The sequence below is a fragment of the Kryptolebias marmoratus genome, linkage group LG4 (genome assembly GCF_001649575.2).
Source record: "Kryptolebias marmoratus isolate JLee-2015 linkage group LG4, ASM164957v2, whole genome shotgun sequence".
Classification (NCBI taxonomy): Eukaryota; Metazoa; Chordata; class Actinopteri; order Cyprinodontiformes; family Rivulidae; genus Kryptolebias; species Kryptolebias marmoratus.
Window position 1 is genome coordinate 13,472,574 of NC_051433.1, and position 18,912 is coordinate 13,491,485.

An 18,912-nucleotide genomic window follows, 5' to 3' on the forward strand; every position below is an offset into this window, starting at 1 on the left:
TATATATATATATATATATATATATATATATATATATATATATATATATATATTTTTTTTTTTTCTTTTAATCTGCTACAGAAATGCCATAAACAAGTAATAAACAGTTCTGCAGTGGGATTCAGAGGAATTCTGAAGAAGCGATTAAAGTTGTTTATTTTCTGAGTAATTTTACGCCTCAGACCACTTTTTCTCATTTCCTCAAACTTTTCCCAGGCTGCAGAAGTTTTATTTTTTTAATGCCTTGAACAGTCAGTTTTCTCTGGTCTAGACAAAACAGAAAAACAGGAAATGGAGAAACTGACTTTAAAAAAAATTATTTTGCATCTTTCTCACTCAGGTATGCCAGAACTGCAAAATTATTTCAGTACACTCAGACAAAAAAAAAAGACAAGTAAAACTTTAAACTTGTTTTAGTTATCCTGAATTATTTGTTTTTTCTGTCTCTTTCCGGACAAATAAAAATAAACACATTTACGATTCTCATCTGTGGATATTCTCACCAAGTCTTAAAAAGTAAAATTAAATGTCAACAAAGAGCAGGACAGAAACTCTCAGAAACTAATCACTGGATGTACATCTGCAACCAATTAACTTTTGGAGTCAACTCGATTCAAGATGGCCGCCACAGCTGGTCAAATTTAGCAAACACAAAAATGGCTACAAGTCAGTCATTTGTACAAATACTGAGCTAATATTCGGCTGCATGAGATCACACAAAATGTTGTTTTCATGACCAAACGTTCATTACTCAGACGTTTCGCAACGTTGGTTTAAACTTCTGGCATAAAAAGACGGCGGGCGATATGCATTCCTTAAAGGAACACTAGACCATTTATTTTTACTCATGTGCATACAGATATCTGAGACTTCACTGTCCTTTGTTCTGATCTATTTGTCTCTTTGCACTGTTGACATTATTTCTACGGTCCGGGTGCTGTCGTGGTCGCCGTCCTTTTCCGCGCTCAGACCTCCGTGTGTGTGTGTGTGTGTTTGGTGAGCAGACTCAGCTGGCGGAGACGGAGCAGTCCCACGCTCTGTGCGAGGGTTTGGTGCGGCAGCGCGACGAGGCCCGGCGCGAGGCGGAGCGGCTGAGGAGCAGCCTCAGAGACGTGGAGCGGACGCTGGGAACCAGGGAGCGAGCTCACCGGCACAGAGTCAAGGGCCTGGAGGAGCAGGTGATCACTGATCGCATCAGGTTTATCTCACGTCTCTGCAGCTGCCATGTCTTATTATAACAGATTAGAAATATATATAAACCACTAAGAATTCTTATATAACAGGGGTAGGCAATCCTGGTCCCCGGGTGCCACCATCCTGCATGTTTTACTTGTTTCTCTGCTCCAACACACCTGATTTGAATCAATGGGTGATTAACAGGCTTCTGCAGAACATGAAGAGGTGATTGAACCATGAATCAGGTGTGCTGGAGCAGGGAGACGAGTAAAGCATGCAGGATAGTGGCTCTCGAGAACCATGGTTGCCTACCCCGACTATATAAAATGCTTTGTTCTGCAGGGAAAACTTCTCATTTTTCCTGCAGACCAAATAAAATGGATCCCTTCACAGAAATGCAGCTGCAGCTTCTCCCTAACAAGACAGTTTGAGAAACACAACAAAAAAACAAAAATGTTGAGCCGATCTTCAAAGTCCTCAAATCCTGAAGTGATGACTTATTATGCGCCAAAACAAGGGATCTAATGCCGACCCGACAGGTCAACAGAGTTCCTGTTTCTGTGGGTCAGACAGGTGGTCATAATGTTGTGGCTGATATGTGAACATTTAAAAAAAAAATCTAATTACTCAACAGAAATCCAACTTTTTCCTTTAGTTCAGCAGCGCTTCAGACATCAGGTTTCTCTATATTTTATTGTTCTGATGACCCACAGTGGAGTTCTCAACGTTTAATTATTAGACGTTTTATCAAAAGGCAAAAGGTGTGTCTGTTAGCGAAATATCTCGTGAACCACCGGACAGATTTTAATGAAACTTTCAGAACGTAATCACTGGATGTTCACCTGTACCTCATTAACCTTTGGGCTCAGTCCAGTTCAAGATGGCCGCCACAGCTAATCAACCTTAGGAAACACAACAACGACTATATCTCAGGCAGTGGTGCAGATATTGAGTTGAAATCTGGTGTGGTGGTAGCTGGCTGTGTCGCCCACACCAGCCTGGATTACAGATTAGAGGTTCTGTGATCCGAGTCCCTCAGATTAGACGCTCACGGCTCCGGTCTCTGGTGTGTTTGACGGCAGGTCTCCACTCTGAAGGAGCAGCTGCAGCAGGAGATGAAGCGGTGGCAGCCGACGCTCCCGCCCTCGTTGCTGTCGACAGGAAGCCGGGAGGCCGTTTGAAGCCGCCGCTCGTCGTTAACGCCTCAGCTCTAACCAACACGAGATAACCAAATTAACACTACTGTTGATTCAAAGGGTGCTTTATTGACTATTATAAGCTGTAAGAAGAACAATGAACTGAACACCAGCAGATTACTGACAGCACATCTGTTTTTACCTTAAATAAACATTGAATTAACAAACTTCATGCTCCGGTTCAAGAGAGAAAAATCGTTTCAGGACAAAGTTTGAGCAAAGAGCCGGGATGAAAATGTCATTTTTACTCCTCTGCACTAAACTCACAAACAATAACGGAGCTGCTCTGTTTATTTTATTAGACACAGATTTTACTGATTACATGTAACTCTATTTTACAAACTAAAACTGCTCATTTTTATAGCATAATGGTAACCCTACAGGATGGAGTTAGTTAAAAAAGATAGTTGAGCTCTATTAAAGTGGGATTCTGTGAAAAGATGAACAAGTAATATCTTACCTGTTGTCAGGCTGTTCTGACGCACGATAAGATTTTATTTTGTCCCAGATATCCGTCACGACGACGTCCGCATGGGGAGGTTTTTTTATTTTTATTTATCATTTCAGCCTCACGCCCACAAAGGAAACGGCGTTTTAAAAGCCCCAAAATGGTGTTTTTTGCAAACAGGTCCTCGAGTGGAAATGTTTCAAAACCCTGTTCTTGTGTTTCTGTGTCAAACGATGATGTCAGAGCCCCGTCTCTCATCTAACCCACGACCCGAAGGCGTCTTCTTCTTCTGCTGTGTTCGCATTTCACCCCCCAGCGTGTAACGCCTCCACGCCTTGTTTCCTGTTTCTGTGGCGGCAGCGTTACAGCGCCGCATGCAGGTCGGGCATAGTTACTAGAGTGTTTTAGGTCATTCCTCTGTGTTTCCATGTGGACGAAAACATTTCTTGTTTACAAGGATATTTCTAGAAATGCCAAATAAAAAGATTGTTTTGGAAGTCTTTGTTTCCTTGTGTTTAAGCCCTGAGATTAAGTATTTGCAGGTACTGACTCTCAACCTCAAACTTGCATTGTTTTGGTTGACTATTTATTTATTTTTTGTTTGTTTCCACAGAACTCTTCTTTAAAAGATCCGTATTACCCCTTTAGTTTTATTTGTAACTAATGTGACTCCATATTTTGTATTCACGCTCCCATCGTCATGTCAGTTAATAATATCTGAAGAAATGACACATCAATAAGAAGTTGTAAAAAAAAGAAGTTTATTTTTCTTCGTTCTGTTTTTATAGTGACAGTTTTACAAAGCAGTAGTACGGAGGCCTTTTTAAAGCACTAGTTGCCACTTTTCTGCAGCAGTAGTACAAAAAAAAAACTGGGATCGTTCACCACCTGCTTCACCAATCTCATGATCTTCAGCTGAGATTGATATTAATCAGTTTGTCGGACGTCTGCTTTTCAACAAAAGTACAGTAATAATACAACAACAGACACAAAACATTTGATTATTATGATACAATATGCAAAAAAATAACAGTTAAAAATAAAAAAACTGAGTTCTGTGGTTTTATTTGCACCTTTTAAAAGTTCTTGTAGCACCAGTGACTTACACAATCATCAGTATTGTTTTTTTTTTTGTTGTCTGTACACACGGGAGGTGGGCAGACAGACGTGTGCAGAACATAAAACGGGAATATTCAAGGTGCTTTTCGCACGGGAGTAATGAGCATGGAGGTGGAGGAGGAGGAGGAGGAGGAGGAGCAGCATCATCAGCAGCCGCTGCAGCTCTTCCCACAGCTTCCTCCGAGTGACGCACACTGACCGCTCAGCGCCATCACACCACAGCGGGGGAACTGGTCACGACACAGGTCCGCTACACACACACACACACACACACACACAGGTCAGTTCATCCTCTGATAACCACGCCTTGAATTGAACCTTTTATTTCACACTGTTTGAAGAAGATGATCTAAAAATCACAATAATTATACTTTTGGGGGAGATTAGAAAACATCTTAATAACAACAAATCGTGCTCTGTTTGTAGGTAACGATGGTTCAGTGATAACATTTGAGCTAAAATGATTGTGCTAAATCCAAATGTCAGGATTTTCCATGTTTAATTTTTATTCTTACAGCCAGATGAGTGTTGAGAAGAATGAAAAACATTACTGAGAGTTTACCAGCCCGGTTTAATATTTAACTTTACTTGAACGTCATATTTTCTGAGGACTCTTCAGGTCTTATTCAGTGGATGTGTTCGGTTTATTAAACGCTGTAAGGAGATCTTGTTTGTCTGTGTGTTCAGGGCGGATATTTTCACTTATTTATCTGCAAACACCTGCACACATGCTTTTTTTAATTTAATGCATTCACAGCTTTGTCGAGGTGGTTCTGACGGGGATACAGGACTGATTCTGAGGCTTTCCTGTAATTAAAGGTGGTAAATATTTAAAATATTTCCAGATATTTCATTAAAGAATTGTAGAACCTTTTGGAAAAAGACAAACTTCAGGCATGTGGGACTTCATACAGTCTACTGTGTGTACGGAGTGTGTTTGAAACCCAAATTACGTCCGGTATGGTGTCATTTAATGTGATGTTTGGTCTACATTTTAGTCAGAAAGGTCGGGATGTTCTGCAGCTGTGGCCCCAGGATGTGGAGGCTTCCACCCACCTCGGAGCAGCTCCTCGTGCGCGCACACGGTCCTCACACAGATCTCCTTGTTGATGACGTAAACCCGCCGCAAACTGGATGAAGACATAAAAAAAGTTCACATGAGATGTCGGGGAAAAAAGCATCTCAGGGCAGACTCACATCTGGAGTCACACAAACAATAACTGATCGTTAAAACACTGATGTTCGTCTGTAGCTTGAGCAGCCGAAACCTGACCACTTGTTTTAGGTCGTGTGTTGTTTAGAAGCTTAGAAAATACTCGAATAAGAGCAGAATGTCTGCCCCATGCAGGACGCAAGTTTTGAACTTTTACTTCTTTAATGTGGTGCGAGCAGGCTGGATCTGATCTGTGAAATCATTGCTACTTGTCTGAGCCGTAACAGAAGCGAGGAAGAAGAAGAAGAAGAAGAAGTGAACCACGTCGGGTTCCTCGTGGAGCTGAGATCCAGTCGTACCTGTAGAAACACAGGCTGTTGAGACACTGCTTGCATGGTTTGTGGACGGAGTAGAGCCTGGTGCAGGGATACTGCTCCTCTCTGCAGTCTGGAAATCAGTCAGTGAAGAAAAAACAAAAAAAAGAGGTGTTTTTTTGTGTGCAAAAGTCTTGAGTCGACCCTCATTTCTTCATGTTTTGCGTCCAAGCAGGCAAACTTTTCTTGTAACACTTTGAGGTAATCTGGATCACTAATCACCAAGACCCGGTTTTGGTTCTCACGTCCTCCCTGTTGTTCTTTTTGCTACACTGATGAGCTGCTGAAACACACCAACTTAAAACCAATTTAAACTAAATCGAGCTAGTCCCTAGTTAAAGTACTAACTAGTATTGTGTTAACTTTGTTGTTTTCAAGAATAACTAAGATACTAGCTGGCAAGATATTAGGTAGTTTAGTACTCTGGTAAAGCTCTGTGTTGTTTTTGCCAATTCTAAAATTAGCTAAAGAACTAGTAAGCCAATACTTTAGCTAGTTTCTAGTACTTTAGTTGGTTCCTAGCTAAAGTACTAACTAGTACTGTGTTAACTTTGACATTTTTCATAGCCTGTTTAGAGTCTTTGCAGGATTTTTTTATTTACAACTTGCTAAAGACGTGACTTTCTGTTACTGTTTATCTGCTGTAAATAGTAGTTTTCCTAAGTCTGATACTTTTATCCTCGCCTTTTTTCTCTTTCCTCATCTTCAGAGGACACGCTGCTCTGACTGCAGATGCAAGGACTGGACAGACAATGAGTGCCAAGCAGCCGAGGCACGACTGATTACGACCGCTTTGCGAGGAGGCTACAAGAAAGTCTGGCTGCTTGGAGGTCAAGCATGAAGACATGAGAGGCGGTCGAAGACTTTTGTCCTCCTCTCATCTCTGCGGCCTTCTCACCGAGCGGGCCGGGCTCTGTGGGCTCCGTCTGTAGGTCGGGCTCTGGAATCCAAAAGAGAAACCGGTTTCAGACACGGGTCAGTCTCTAAGGGCGGCACGGCGCCACCTCTGACAGGCGGGGGGGGGGACTAGGTCAGGTTTACCTGGACGGATCAGGGGGTCGAGCTGGACCTGCTGCTGGTAGGTTCCAGGAAGAGGGTCAGGATTTGGAGGCTCTGGAGTTTCAGCGAGAGGAGAGGGGACATGTGGTCACACTGGTGGTGAAACACTCATCACTACAGTTCAGGAACGTTGAAAAGATTTTGTTGTTTTTTTACCTGAAAAGGTGTAATCATAGTCGTCTGTGAAGCAGGAGGGAAGAACGTTTAGTACAACAATGACTTCATGACCAACATGTTTATGTCCAATGAGATTATTGACAATAAAACTCTCTGCTATGAGGGTTGGTAAACAACATCAGGCCTCGTGACACATGGGGAGGCCAGGGAGGGATCGGGACCAGATGTGAACAGCTGGAACCGTTTCAACTCACCCAGGAAGGGAACTGGGTCCTGATACTGGGCAAGCAGCAGAACTGTTGACGTTTCAGACAAATAAAGTTACACAAAAAAAACAATCAGGGAGGGGAAAAAAGCACAAGGAGGCAGTAATAAGAAGCGCTTTAGTCTTTTGTTTGGTGCTGTTAACAAAAAAAGTCTATATTTCTCAGAAAATTGAGTTTTTAGATTATAGCGTAAGCCTTTTTTAGGGAGTAGTCTTCCCTGATGTTAGGAAATAAATACAGTTTCTGAGTGTTCAAAGGCCAAACAATGCATGCAGTGATTTCCAGCTGAAATCAAGCAGGAATATAAAATGTTTCAGCTGCTGGTTCACACAGCAGAAAAGATGCTCCTGTCTCAGTTTGATGTCTCTCTGACTTATTATTACTGATTTTATGAGCTTAAGCTACATAAAAATCACTCCATTTCGCTTTTATGTTTCCTACACAGAGCATGGAAAGTTGTTTTTGCAGGAAAAATAAAGAAATACAACCCTAATTCTGAGAAAGTTGTGCAAAATATAAATAAAACCCATAATCTAATCGTTTATGAATCTCATAAATCCACATTTTATTCACAATGGAACCCATCATGTATTTAAACTAAAAGAAAAAGAAAATAGTTGCACAGAGATCTCTCCAGATTCTTGAAATCCTTTCATGATTTTATGAACTGTAAATGATGAGATATTCAAAGTCTACCCAACTTTCTGCTGAGGAACATTAGTTTTCGTCGTAGACCGCTGAACCTCTGCCCATCTTTACTTCCTGTGAGCTTCAGCCTCTCTAAAAATCTCTTTTTTAATTCCCAGTCCTTTTTATCCGACATGTTGCTAATTAACCTATTCCGCTGCGAAATCCTCCTCCAGCTGTTTCTTATTCGTACCACTTCCTTTTACAGCCTTGTGTTGTTGCCATAAAATATTCATAATGACCTGTTTTTTTACCCCTGTAAATGGTAATTATTTAAACTTTCGATATGTTTGATGTGATCCACTGTGAATAAAACGTGGGGTTTCATTGCATCCTGTTCTCATTAACATTTTGCACAACTCTTTTGGACTCGGGGGGTGGGGGGGTGGTTGAAACCTGCTTTCAGACGCTGGATGTGGTGCAGTTACCTGGCATGCAGATGAGCAGGAGGACTCTCATGGTCTCTCTGGGAGGCAGGCCGACTTCAACCCTGAGAACAAGCCAACACGAAAGGAAGAAAGTCCTTACGTGTGTGTGTGTGTGGGGGGGGTTCTTCCTATGTTCACCTCCCTGTCCCTACTGCCCTCTGACACCTCCCCAGCCTCCCCCACTGCTCTCCCCTCTCTGTGCCCTCCTTCACCTCATCATCCTCCCTCCTGTGGCCTCAGTGAGCAACAGAGGGAGGAAGAAAAAAAAGAAAAACTCTAACAGCAAGAATGTGACACAGATGAAGAACAATCTCTTTGGGTTTCTTTTTTTTCCTACTTTTTCAGACAGTTTGGATCTGCATTCCAGGAAAGGAAACAGAAGACCAGTCCGCTCCTCCTTCTTGTCCTGTGAGTGTTCTTCATCCCTCCCTCCTTTTGTCTCTGCATCCTTCATTTCCCTTCTGTCCCTCTCTCTGGTCATTTCCTCCAAACCCTCCCCCCTCACCTCCTCCTTTTCTTTCTTCTATTCCTAGTTTTAAAAAAAAAAATACATGTGGGCAGCATATCACAAAGAAGTAAATCTGATTTTTTTTTTTTTTTAATTTCCATCTTAGTTCAGAGTAAAAGCCTTTTCTTCCTACATCGAACCCTCTCATTGTGATTCGTTTGAACTTCAGCGGAGAAGAAAAAAGTCTAAATGTTCCTCAGAACTGCTGTGATTTTGTGTTTTTTTTTTTTTTTTTTTGCTCACGCGGTCCGACTGAAACACAGCTTGGATCGATAAATCTCTGTGTTCCTGTCTGTGCAGTAACACACACACACACACACACACACACACACTGCTCTTCATGTGCATCATGGTGACTATTGGAAACCATATGCTTTTCATAGCAAACATCTGGGAACGATTAGCCCCCCCTCTCCCCTCCCTCTCTCACTCCAAACCTCCCTTTTAGGCCACAGGGACCCTTCAAACACACAAACACGCTGGGGACAGAGACTACAGATGCTCTGCTGTCATTCATTTGTCTTTGTGGAGTCTGTTCCTGTTTAAAGGAGAACAATAAAAGAGCTCATCTACATCATCTCGCCATGAGGCCTCACTGACCCCCAGGAAGCAGCAGATTTCTTCTTCTTCTTCTTCTTTCCCAGTTTTGTTTTCTCTCTGCAGGCCCTGCTGTGAGGTCCGTCCTCCTTTTTTCCCCTCCAAACACGTCAACTCTCAGCATATACAAACCAAACACTCATTTTGTTAAACCTGCTTTAATCCTCCTAAATAACTCACAATGTTTCAATCTGTGCAAGGCTTAATTATTTTTTTCCTTTATCTTTTTATCCCAGCCCTAAGCATGTAATCCCATCAACATGTAAATTAAAGGCAGATGAAATGCAATCAGGAGCTTTTTCTTGGATAGCTTACCTAATTTTTGACTCAATTAGCTCCGACCTCCACCAGCTCTGTCCTGTGAATGAAGGAGGATCCTGCAGCGCCACATTGTACCTCCCTGCATCTGCAGTCTCCTCCTCCAGCAGCCCCCCCATCCCCCCTGCCGTCCCAGTACAGACCCACAACAGAACCAGCCCCCAACAGAACGTGCAAGAGCCCACCGCCTTGCTGACTGATTAGAGACGGGCATAAACTTAATCAAATGTGTGAACAAAAGTTATCTCTTTACACGACTCAAAAGAAAAAAAACAAGTCCAAATCCTAAATCCAGATTCAGATCCAGTCAGTCCAGTTCCTTGAATACGATCACGTACAGAACATTATGAAACACCAGTTAGTAAAAGTTATCTAAAGAAGCCATAAGTTGTATTAAATCTTCACTTTATTGCAATCCTCCACCCTGAGCAGCTTGGAGGCGACAGTGGAAAGGAAGGACTCCCTTTAAACAGCAAGAAACCTCCAACAGAACCAGAACCAGAACCAGAACTGGGCTCAGGAGGAGCCAACGTCTACCTCGACCGGCTGGGGTTTGAGAGTACAGGACAGAGACACAAACACAGAAGGACGGGTCCAGGTGGAGTTTCTATTAGAGGAAAAATGAGTTAATGATATAAATAATTTCAAATACAAACATTGAGAGTAGAGCGAGTAAAGACAGCAGCAGAGAGAGGAGATGAGGTCAGTTTGTCCTCCAGTAGTCTGAGCTTAAAGCAGCAGAACTAAAGGAGAGCTCAGGAAACCCAAACCAACCCTAACTATAGGATTCATCAATAACGAAAGTCTTAAAAAACCAGACAGAAACTGGAAGTTGGTTCCTCAAGAGAGGAGCCTGAGAACTGAAAGCTCTGCCTCCTGTTCTACTTTTAGAACCTCTAGGAACCACAAGTAAACCTGCAGTCTGAGAGCGAAATGCTCTGTTAGGAAAATATGGAACAATAAGATCTTTAAAATAAGATGGAGCTTGGTTGTTTCGAGGTTTGTATGTTAGGAGTAAGATTTTAAATTCTGTTCTGAATTCAACAGGAAGCCGATGAAGAGAAACTAAAACTGGAGAAATCTGATCTCTCCTCCTGAAGCTCATCAGAAGTCTGGCAGCAGCCTTTTGAGTTTTTTAGACACCCAGATAATACATAATTACAATAGTTTAGCCTAGAAGTGATAAATGCATGGATCAGTTTTTCTGCATCATTTTTGAGATAAGATGTTTCTAATTTTAGTGATATTACACAGGTGGAAAGAAGCAGTCCTGGTCACATTTTTAGTGTGGGTTAAATTAAGATCCTGATCCAAAATAACACCAAGATTCTTTACATCAGAACTGGAGGCCAAACTAATGACACCCAGAGGGAGTGAGAGGCTGCAAAGATGCCGAGATGCTCAGGTCCTCTGTCTGTCTGAGTTTAAAAACAGAAAATTAAGAGTCTGTTGGAGTCTTAGTAACTGATTGGATTATTCAGGCTTCATGGATAAAAATAACTGAGTATCATCAACATAACAGTGGAAATGTATCCAGCGCAGGAAAGATAAATAAAGAGTATCAGTCCAGGTTAGTTTGATTTGATTAGGAAACATTGTGCAATGGTTAGTACCTCTAAAAATCTTACATGAAGGTGACTTCAATGAAAATGATGTAACAGATTTCACAAGAAAAACTCTTGAAGGAACATTTCCTAAAAGATAAAGCATCAGGGGACTCCTGTGGATCGTTACCATAAAACAGACATGAGGAGCAGGAAGAAATGCAGACTTTAAAACTACAGCAACAACAACGGGACATTTATAATCTTTGGTTTTCTCAACAGCAGACGTGACGGGTGTCTTTAGTCTGTCAAACCATTTATCCGCAGAATCTCATGTTTTTTAATTATATAACACATCTTTAATCTTTTACAAATGTTTAAAATGTGTTTCCTTTGTGTAAATGAGCACAAGTTAAGTCTAGAAAAGGTGGTTTGGTAATTTGAATGATTTAAATTTTTGCCAGAAATGAGAAAGCGGCAAAATCCCCAAAAACCTTAACATGTCAGTTTCTTCTGTAAGTTTTACCAAAATAAATCCATCTGATCCTAAAATCCTTTAATCGCAACTTACTGACAATAAAACACACTTCTTACATGTTTATTTTTTCTTTTTATTTAACAGCATGAGTTTGTCAAATAAAAATACAAACAAATCTTTTAACGCCAAGATATTTGTGAAGGTTTTGGTAAACTTCAAAGATGAGAAAAAAAAACAAAACTTCTGATCTCTGTGAAACAGTGACACCTGGTGGACGGTCCCTGCATAAACAGCAAAAACAATGAAAGCAGCTAGAGACAATTTATTATTTATTTCCCATCAAAACATTAAGTGCTGCAGATTCTTAGGGAACATTTACACCGTATGGCTGTGAGACAGATAGGAAATAAAAAGCAACAAGAAAAGCATAAAGCCTCGTTCTTACTTTAATATGAAGCAAAAAGCCTCCCGAGTGTCCAAACATCCACATAGAGTTGGAGATAAAACCTCTGCTAGTTTATGTAAAACTCAGACACACACATGCACACACACACACCTCTCCTGCATTCATACTGTAGTCGTGCACCTGCGTAACACAGAGTCTTTCATGTTTACACACATTTCTGCTGTCAGAAATGTGCGGTGTTAGAGACGACTGACGTTCGGGCCCTTCAGACCTCAAGAAGCATTTTTTTTTTTTAAAATCAATCTATAATTTAGTTTTTGAGTTTTACAAGAATACAACAGAGGTCTCAAGCAGCCGCCGCCTTCTTCTCCTTGTATGTGGCCATCATCTTCTTCACCTCAGCTATCGCCTTGCCTGGGTTCAGCCCCTGAGAGCGAGAAAGGAGAGAAACATTTACAAACGTCCACTGAGGGGGAGCCTCGTCAACGGGTTGCAAACAGCAACCACGGCAGGTAAACTGTAATAAAAAAGGATTATACGGTAGCAGACATCCTTATACTGAGGTTTTCCCCTGATCTGAATCAACATCCTGAAGAAGCTCAGAGGGTTTATTTCTGTCTAGTGAGAGTTTGATATTTGTTATTGAGATCTGAACAAATACAAATGAAACCTGAGGAGTTATTAATGTCATGATTAGTTTCCTTGAGCTCAGTGTCTCAGCATCTCAGTGTAGATTCATTTGCACTCCATAAACATTCAAAAAAAAGGTTTATCTGCAAAGACTTTGTTCAATAAATACACAAAGTTCCTGGAAAAAAAAAAAATTATCTATTAAAGCGCTATAATTTCAGAATCCCTCCTCCCATTTGAATGTAAAAACCTTCAAATTAAGGCTGAAAGCACTGTACACAACTTAAATAAATAAACATATAATCCTGTCAGTTGTTGCTGCTCATCAACCTTCAGTAAGAATGAAAATATCAATAAAACAATCTGTGCATATTATGATACAGTCTGCTCCTGTGTGAAGGAACATGTGGTGCATAAAGACAATGTAAAGCAAACAGACGTGGCTGTGTGTGAACAGGTTACCTTTGGGCAGGTCTTGGTGCAGTTCATGATGGTGTGGCAGCGATACACGGAGAAAGGGTCCTGCAGCTTGGATAGACGCTCCTCTGTGAACTCGTCCCTGGAGTCGATCATCCAACGATACGCCTGGAATACGCCACGCATTACTCAAGTGCAGGCAGCTGCTCTGAACCCCCCTCCCAAATAAAGAAGAGAATAAAGTTCTGTGTTTTGGTGTTCAAACATACCTGCATGAGCACAGCCGGCCCAAGATATTTGTCCCCGTTCCACCAGTAGCTCGGACAGCTGGTGCTGCAGCAGGCGCACAGAATGCACTCGTACAGGCCGTCCTGCACGGAAAACCAGAACACAGGATGTCTATCGCCTCTGTCTTTATCTGCAAACCCAGATGACGTTGTCTCTCAGTGTCCTACCAGCTTCTGCCTGTCCTCCACAGACTGATGGTACTGCTCCTTCCCTTCCGCCGACTCGTCCCTCTTCTTCAGGTACGGTTCGATGGACTTGTACTGAGCGTAGAAGTTACTCATGTCCTGTAAACGCAACACGGCGGACACAATCGGGTCAGACTGCAGATGGCAGCGGAAAACTTCAAACATTTCTGATCCTGAATCAAAACAAGTAGACTTTAACCTAGATTGTTTGTTTTTACTTTAAGTGAATCAACAAAGAACTGAATGACTGTGGAAAGTATTAACCTGTTCAAACTGTTAACATAAACAACATTTAGATTACTGGCTTAAGTGTGTTTAAAGACCTTTACCTAAAATCTTGACAGTTCTGGTTGTTGGAGAGAAGTCTCAATTCTGTTTAACCCTAAAATACAATCCTAATCGAAGCTGCTCCTGGCGGCACAGGGCTTTTTACTCACAGGCACCAGGTCTTTGACCACATACATGTGTGGCAGAGGGTAAATCTTGGAGGGCTTGCTGAGGTTGGTGTCAATCTTGTTGAGACAAGCCAGAGTGTTCACTCCATTTATGTTCATTGCACAGGATCCACAGATACCTGGTCAACGCAAAGTAACAACAGCGTTTAGTATGACCTCTGCAGCAATCTGGAGATGGGAACGTTTTGGTGGCAGCAGAAACGACTTGAACTTGTTTATTTATTGCACCCATTAGATACGGACCTTCTCTACAGGAGCGGCGGAAGGTCAGAGTGGCGTCCATCTCATTTTTAATCTTGATGAGGGCGTCAAGGACCATCGGGCCACAACTGGATCGAGAAAATGACCGTTATTTGAAAACGACTGACAGTTTAGTTTTGTCCGAAAGTTCAAAACTACGAGAAAAGCCTTTTTGCAGCGTCACGCTGACAGAGGCAAGCTGAAGCCATCCTCACCACGCCTACTGGTTTTTATATTTTGCCTGCAGCCGTTTACAGACAGAACGAAACACAATAGTAGAGCGCAGCGAGGTTCAGGCTGCCGCTTGAGTAAATAAAAGGTAAAACAGCCATAAGATCCTAGAAGAAGCTACAAAAGAGGCAACACCTTCGTAGTGCAATGGCAACCAAATAAACAAATATACGATCACTTATATGATGCTAATACTGCACATTTCTGTATGTAATTGCGAGTATTGGTATATAAAAGTAAGTACTTCCACAGCAGCATCAATTCTACATTTAATGAAGCAGATATGTGCTGAAATAAAACCAAGGTTCACACACAAAGACGTGAAAACGGTCTTTGTGTGTCTTCAATATTGTCTGTTTGGGCGCTATTCTGATTTCAATTCAATTTAATTCAATTCAAAGATACTTTATTAATCCCAAAGGGAAATTAAATGTTGTTGTAGCTCATAATCCTGGTTTTGTTAAAGAGTTGTTGATGCTGATGGCTGTGGGCAGGAAGGGTCACTTCTAATAAATAAATACTAATAAAGACTAAATTGTCTGAACTACATGGAGGCATTCCTGTCTAGCTCAGGTTAAAGACACAAAACAACTGAAGGTGCAGCACTTACGCGTTGAGGTCAATCTCGTAGGTCTGCATGCGGGGTTTGTCTCCAGGTGTGTCTGGGTCCCACCTGTACACCTGAAACTTTTTTATTCTGGGCTGGACAGCTGCTGCTGTTTGGACATACCTCATCGCCTGAAAAACACGGTTCAAGGGAGAAAACCAGCAAAGATAAGACAGTCACGGTGTTGCTGACTTATAACCACAAGCTGGATGTGTTTTAAAAAACCTGCATTGCTGTTATAGCTAAATATAGCCACTGTTTACTGGATTAGCTAACGAGCTAACCTATGTTTACAGTCGTTTGAGTTGTTTCTAGTGACACTTTTTCTTGGTTTTTGTGGTCTAAAATGGCTGTACGATGTCAAACTCTAAATAAATCAATTAAAACAATAAAAAGTTGCACTCTAAAGCAACCCAACTTCAACTCAAAGAGCAATCTAAACGGGAACGCTAACAGCTACGCTACAGCGCGTAAGCTAGCGTCCAGAACATAGACGGAGCCTTCAGTCAGTCGCTGCTGATGTTACGTTTCTCCAGAATAATCACTAAAGATGGCCTTAGGTTGTTTATTTTTTTATTTTTTTATTTTTATTTTTTAAGACAAACAGCTTACCGACATTCCCGCCGAGCAGCGGAACGCCAGAACCCCGCAACGGCTCAAGGACGTGAAACCTGACATTTTAAAGCTCGGGTTTCTCTTCTCTGACCTCCACCGGCGGCTGCTTTCCCAGAATCCAACGCGGCAGCGTCAACAGCTCCGCGGGGGAGCGCGTGTTTTGTTGTCCTACGTGTCCCGAATTTAATGCAATATATGTATTAAGTTGGTTGGTTGACTTGATATTTAATATTTTCTTTGCTGCCTTGAATTGTATTGTTACTTTTATATAATTTACGATAACCTACTTTTAAAAAGAACTGTCTGATTTGATAACAGCGCATATGCCTTCCTGGTTTTTCTCGTTCTGGGCGTGAGCGCAGGTAAAAACAAACGTACCCCCTCCGCGCTTCTGCAGCAGCGTGTTATTTATCACGGGCAGACTCTCTCTCTGGTGGAGCTCAATTGAGGTCATTTTAATCCGGTGTTTCGTTTTTCTTAACGAAGTAGATCTCGACGGAACGACAGCATGGTGTTTTTAACCTTGTCCTGTTGGATCCGCAACCGTGGGCCGGACAGATACTGGAAGGTCCAAGAACTGCTCAAACACGCGCGGGTGAGGCTCAGACTACTTCTTGGATTGACTCGGGTTTCCCCATCCGGACTCGCCGAAATGTCGAACATTGTTTTGAATTTTTATTGTGTGTGGCAGTGTTGTGTTGAGCTGGTTCTGTCGGCTGACATGTTGGTGTCGGTTCGTCCCAACAGCACTTCAGAGGGAGGAAGAATCGCTGCTACAAGCTGGCTGTGAAGGCGGTCACGAGGGCTTTCGTCTACGCCACCAAAGCCCGGAGGTTTAAAAAACGCAACATGAGGACGGTGAGACCCAGATATGATCGTTTGCTCGTCGTGCTTTCTCTTTGTTTGGATCTTTGTTGTTTCACAGGAGCCACAGGGGCCTGAATGCAGCAGTGTCCCCTCAGTGGCCCGCACACCTTGAGTTGTATCTGAGCCTCTGAAGACAGTAAACGCATCCAAACATTTACAGTGACCTAAAGCAGAGAGGAAGAGGTTTTGTACCATGTTGGCTTAGATTTCAACAATCCTTTTCAATGCTTACGCCTCTTTTAGTCCCCAGTATTCTCAGTGAGTACTGCTTTTATGCAACACACTAAAAAAACAAACAAAAATGCTGTGTTAAAATCCCATCTTTGGGGCACTCTGGCATTCTACATGACTCAAATATTTGGTTACTTTGGTTGTTTTAAGTCTTCTGACCTCCTCACAAAACTATCCACCCATCCATTTTCTTTACTCGCTTCTCCTTTCCGGGTCTCCGGGAGCTGGTGTCTATCTACAGTAGTCACTGTTTGAGAAGCAGGGGACACCCTGGACAGGGACACATGAAGACAATCATTCATACTCTGTCATTCACTCATTCAATTTTAGAGTTACTAATGAACCAGTGGGAGGAAACTCATGAACCTGCAACCTTCTTAGTGGGAGGTGACCGCTCTAACCACTGCTCCACCGTGTCACCCAACCTGCACGTCACTAAGCGTAATTTATCCCGTTTCATTTTCCTTCACCTCTCCAGCTGTGGATTTCTCGAATTGCAGCGGCAACGCAAGAGCACGGCATGACGTATCCTACCCTCATACACCACCTCACTAAGGTCAGTTGTGTCGAGTGTTCCTGCTCCGCTCCGGTCTCCGTGGCGTTCGTGCTGCCAGCTCATTCTGCTTCTTTTGTTTTTTTTTCTCCGTACAGTGCAGCGTTCAGCTCAACCGTCACATCATCAGCGACCTGGCCATCATGGAACCCCGGACTTTCCATTCTCTTACAAAAATCGCGCGGGCCCGGCAGCGGGAGGGCTTCAGCGCGGCACTGGGTGACGGAAAAGAGCCTCCCGGTGTTTTCTCACGCGTTGTTATGCTGCAGTAACGGACTGATGACAGCTGCAGGTTTCCGCTTGCATTGAGAAGAGGAGCGCTCTCTTGGATTGTTGATGTTAAACCTCACCTCCTTCGTTTTCACTTCATCAGGACACTTTCCATGTGATGCTTCAATCATCACTCTATCAGAGATCTTACCGTCTTAGTTTGCATAAGTTTGTGTTGATCTGCGGATGTTTCTGCTGAACAGATCATCTGTGATGTCTTGATCCCTGTCATCAGGGAACTGTTCTTTCACTGTAATTATCCATAAATGTTCCATCTATAAAAAAGAAATCTGCTAAATTCATAATGGAGCTGGTAGCAGTTTTTATATCAATATCCAGGACATGATATACCTTCTCAGTTCTTTTTTTTACTGTGGTCTTACCCACAGAAAAATGTCCGTCTTGATTATTTCCGGTATCAGAACAGGGGGTGTGATCATTCATTTCTAACCCTGGATTTAAACACACAGCTTCAACTTTTGGTTTGATGCTGTTAAACAGACTTTTCAGGAAGTTGGACTTGTTCTTTTCTGTGTAAATAAATGTGTTTTTGGTTCACGTGGTGAGGTTATCCACTCTATGTTGAGCTCATTAAACATTTTGAAATACATTCATTTCTTTTTTTCTGTTCTAAATAACATATTAGAGAGTTATGATTGTTTATTTTTCAGGTATGCTGCCACTTGTTCTTGTTAGGTCTGAGGGGAGTTTTTTGTGTGCTATTAGAATAATATTAGAGCAAGGGCAGAATTATGTCCAACCAGTGTCCTTTAGTGACTCACAAATCAGTATCACTCAGTATTTTCTTTAAAAATCTGGTATTCTGGTATTTAAAGGAATTGCAGCAATGTTTGTACTGAACTAAACCGTGATAAGATTTTTTCTCTTTTTTTCATCCTTTATTGAGATAAATATGTAACATTATGTGGCAAATGAGGGAAAATTCATGTTATTTGACATCATGACCTATTTTGGGGGGGAAAAAACAACTAAATAATACAAATAATGAGAGAGAATGCAATAAAAAAACAAGTAAAGTAAATTAAAGGCATTACTGCTATACAGTAAGTTTTTTTGCAGCTCATTATTTAATTAGTTGTAATGCAGAAGTAATTCTTATTGATTATCCTGGCTGAATCCTTCATTTAGTTTCAGAAAAGCTGTAAAGATGAGCTAATTTTAGAGATGTGTAGTTAATCAATCCTGGAATATGTTTTCAAAGCTCAACCATTTTATACAGTTATCTAAAATCACTTAATCATGTTTGAATCCAGTTTTATGTACTTCACTTTTCCACTTATTTCCTAAATGTTGAAACTAGGTCAAAATATTGAAATAATTTTTGAAAATTAACTGTGATCATTATTTTTATAATTGGGAACTGTTTTTTGTCACAGCAACAGCTAATGAAGTTATTTAATGATGTTGTTCTTACTGGAATTAAACATG

The 18,912-nt window shown here is 41.7% G+C and overlaps 4 protein-coding genes across 7 annotated transcripts in view; 2 read left to right on the forward strand and 2 right to left on the reverse strand.

Annotated features, from left to right (window-relative positions):
- Nucleotides 1-3,317, forward strand: part of LOC108235767 (rootletin) — a 20,459-nt gene extending 17,142 nt beyond the window's left edge. For all 4 annotated transcript variants that reach the window (XM_037975337.1, XM_017415994.3, XM_037975338.1 and 1 more), the window contains 2 exons: nucleotides 1,005-1,178; nucleotides 2,259-3,317. In XM_037975337.1, coding sequence (XP_037831265.1) covers nucleotides 1,005-1,178; nucleotides 2,259-2,357 — 273 coding nt within the window. In that variant the 3' untranslated portion in view covers nucleotides 2,358-3,317. The remainder of the gene's footprint in view (nucleotides 1-1,004; nucleotides 1,179-2,258) is intronic.
- Nucleotides 3,318-3,876: 559 nt separating this feature from the next.
- On the reverse strand, nucleotides 3,877-9,580 carry mfap2 (microfibril associated protein 2). Its single transcript, XM_017415692.3, has 9 exons — nucleotides 9,444-9,580; nucleotides 8,024-8,085; nucleotides 6,897-6,938; nucleotides 6,682-6,705; nucleotides 6,508-6,579; nucleotides 6,365-6,406; nucleotides 5,452-5,539; nucleotides 4,996-5,069; nucleotides 3,877-4,189 (listed from the first exon to the last, which is right to left on the reverse strand). Exons 1-9 carry the CDS (start codon nucleotides 9,563-9,565, stop codon nucleotides 4,086-4,088), a joined length of 630 nt encoding a protein of 209 aa, XP_017271181.2. The 5' UTR covers nucleotides 9,566-9,580; the 3' UTR covers nucleotides 3,877-4,085.
- A 2,000-nt stretch (nucleotides 9,581-11,580) lies between these two features.
- sdhb (succinate dehydrogenase complex, subunit B, iron sulfur (Ip)) lies at nucleotides 11,581-15,693 on the reverse strand. The gene is made up of 8 exons (XM_017416016.3): nucleotides 15,540-15,693; nucleotides 14,931-15,058; nucleotides 14,093-14,178; nucleotides 13,832-13,968; nucleotides 13,377-13,493; nucleotides 13,191-13,292; nucleotides 12,967-13,089; nucleotides 11,581-12,301 (listed from the first exon to the last, which is right to left on the reverse strand). Exons 1-8 carry the CDS (start codon nucleotides 15,603-15,605, stop codon nucleotides 12,221-12,223), a joined length of 840 nt encoding a protein of 279 aa, XP_017271505.1. The 5' UTR covers nucleotides 15,606-15,693; the 3' UTR covers nucleotides 11,581-12,220.
- A 205-nt stretch (nucleotides 15,694-15,898) lies between these two features.
- Nucleotides 15,899-18,073, forward strand: mrpl20 (mitochondrial ribosomal protein L20). The gene is made up of 4 exons (XM_017416017.3): nucleotides 15,899-16,137; nucleotides 16,290-16,400; nucleotides 17,119-17,196; nucleotides 17,292-18,073. The coding sequence occupies exons 1-4, from the start codon at nucleotides 16,051-16,053 to the stop codon at nucleotides 17,463-17,465; spliced, it is 450 nt and encodes a 149-aa protein (XP_017271506.1). The 5' UTR covers nucleotides 15,899-16,050; the 3' UTR covers nucleotides 17,466-18,073.
- Nucleotides 18,074-18,912: the final 839 nt, after the last annotated feature.

What these genes read in the sequence shown, in the direction of transcription:
- mfap2 (XM_017415692.3), bottom strand. Translation starts at nt 9,565, where the DNA reads ATGGGGGGGCTGCTGGAGGAGGAGACTGCAGATGCAGGGAGGTACAAT. An exon ending in CCTGCTCATCTGCATGCCAG is followed by an intron (nt 6,939 to 8,023) that starts GTAACTGCACCA and finishes AAACGTCAACAG; the next exon opens with TTCTGCTGCTTGCCCAGTAT. An exon ending in AACAGCCTGTGTTTCTACAG is followed by an intron (nt 5,070 to 5,451) that starts GTACGACTGGAT and finishes GTCTTCATCCAG; the next exon opens with TTTGCGGCGGGTTTACGTCA.
- sdhb (XM_017416016.3), bottom strand. Translation starts at nt 15,605, where the DNA reads ATGTCAGGTTTCACGTCCTTGAGCCGTTGCGGGGTTCTGGCGTTCCGC. An exon ending in CCGCCGCTCCTGTAGAGAAG is followed by an intron (nt 13,969 to 14,092) that starts GTCCGTATCTAA and finishes TGCGTTGACCAG; the next exon opens with GTATCTGTGGATCCTGTGCA. An exon ending in TGGTCAAAGACCTGGTGCCT is followed by an intron (nt 13,494 to 13,831) that starts GTGAGTAAAAAG and finishes TTGCGTTTACAG; the next exon opens with GACATGAGTAACTTCTACGC.
- mrpl20 (XM_017416017.3), top strand. Translation starts at nt 16,051, where the DNA reads ATGGTGTTTTTAACCTTGTCCTGTTGGATCCGCAACCGTGGGCCGGAC. An exon ending in AACTGCTCAAACACGCGCGG is followed by an intron (nt 16,138 to 16,289) that starts GTGAGGCTCAGA and finishes TCGTCCCAACAG; the next exon opens with CACTTCAGAGGGAGGAAGAA. An exon ending in AAAAACGCAACATGAGGACG is followed by an intron (nt 16,401 to 17,118) that starts GTGAGACCCAGA and finishes TCACCTCTCCAG; the next exon opens with CTGTGGATTTCTCGAATTGC.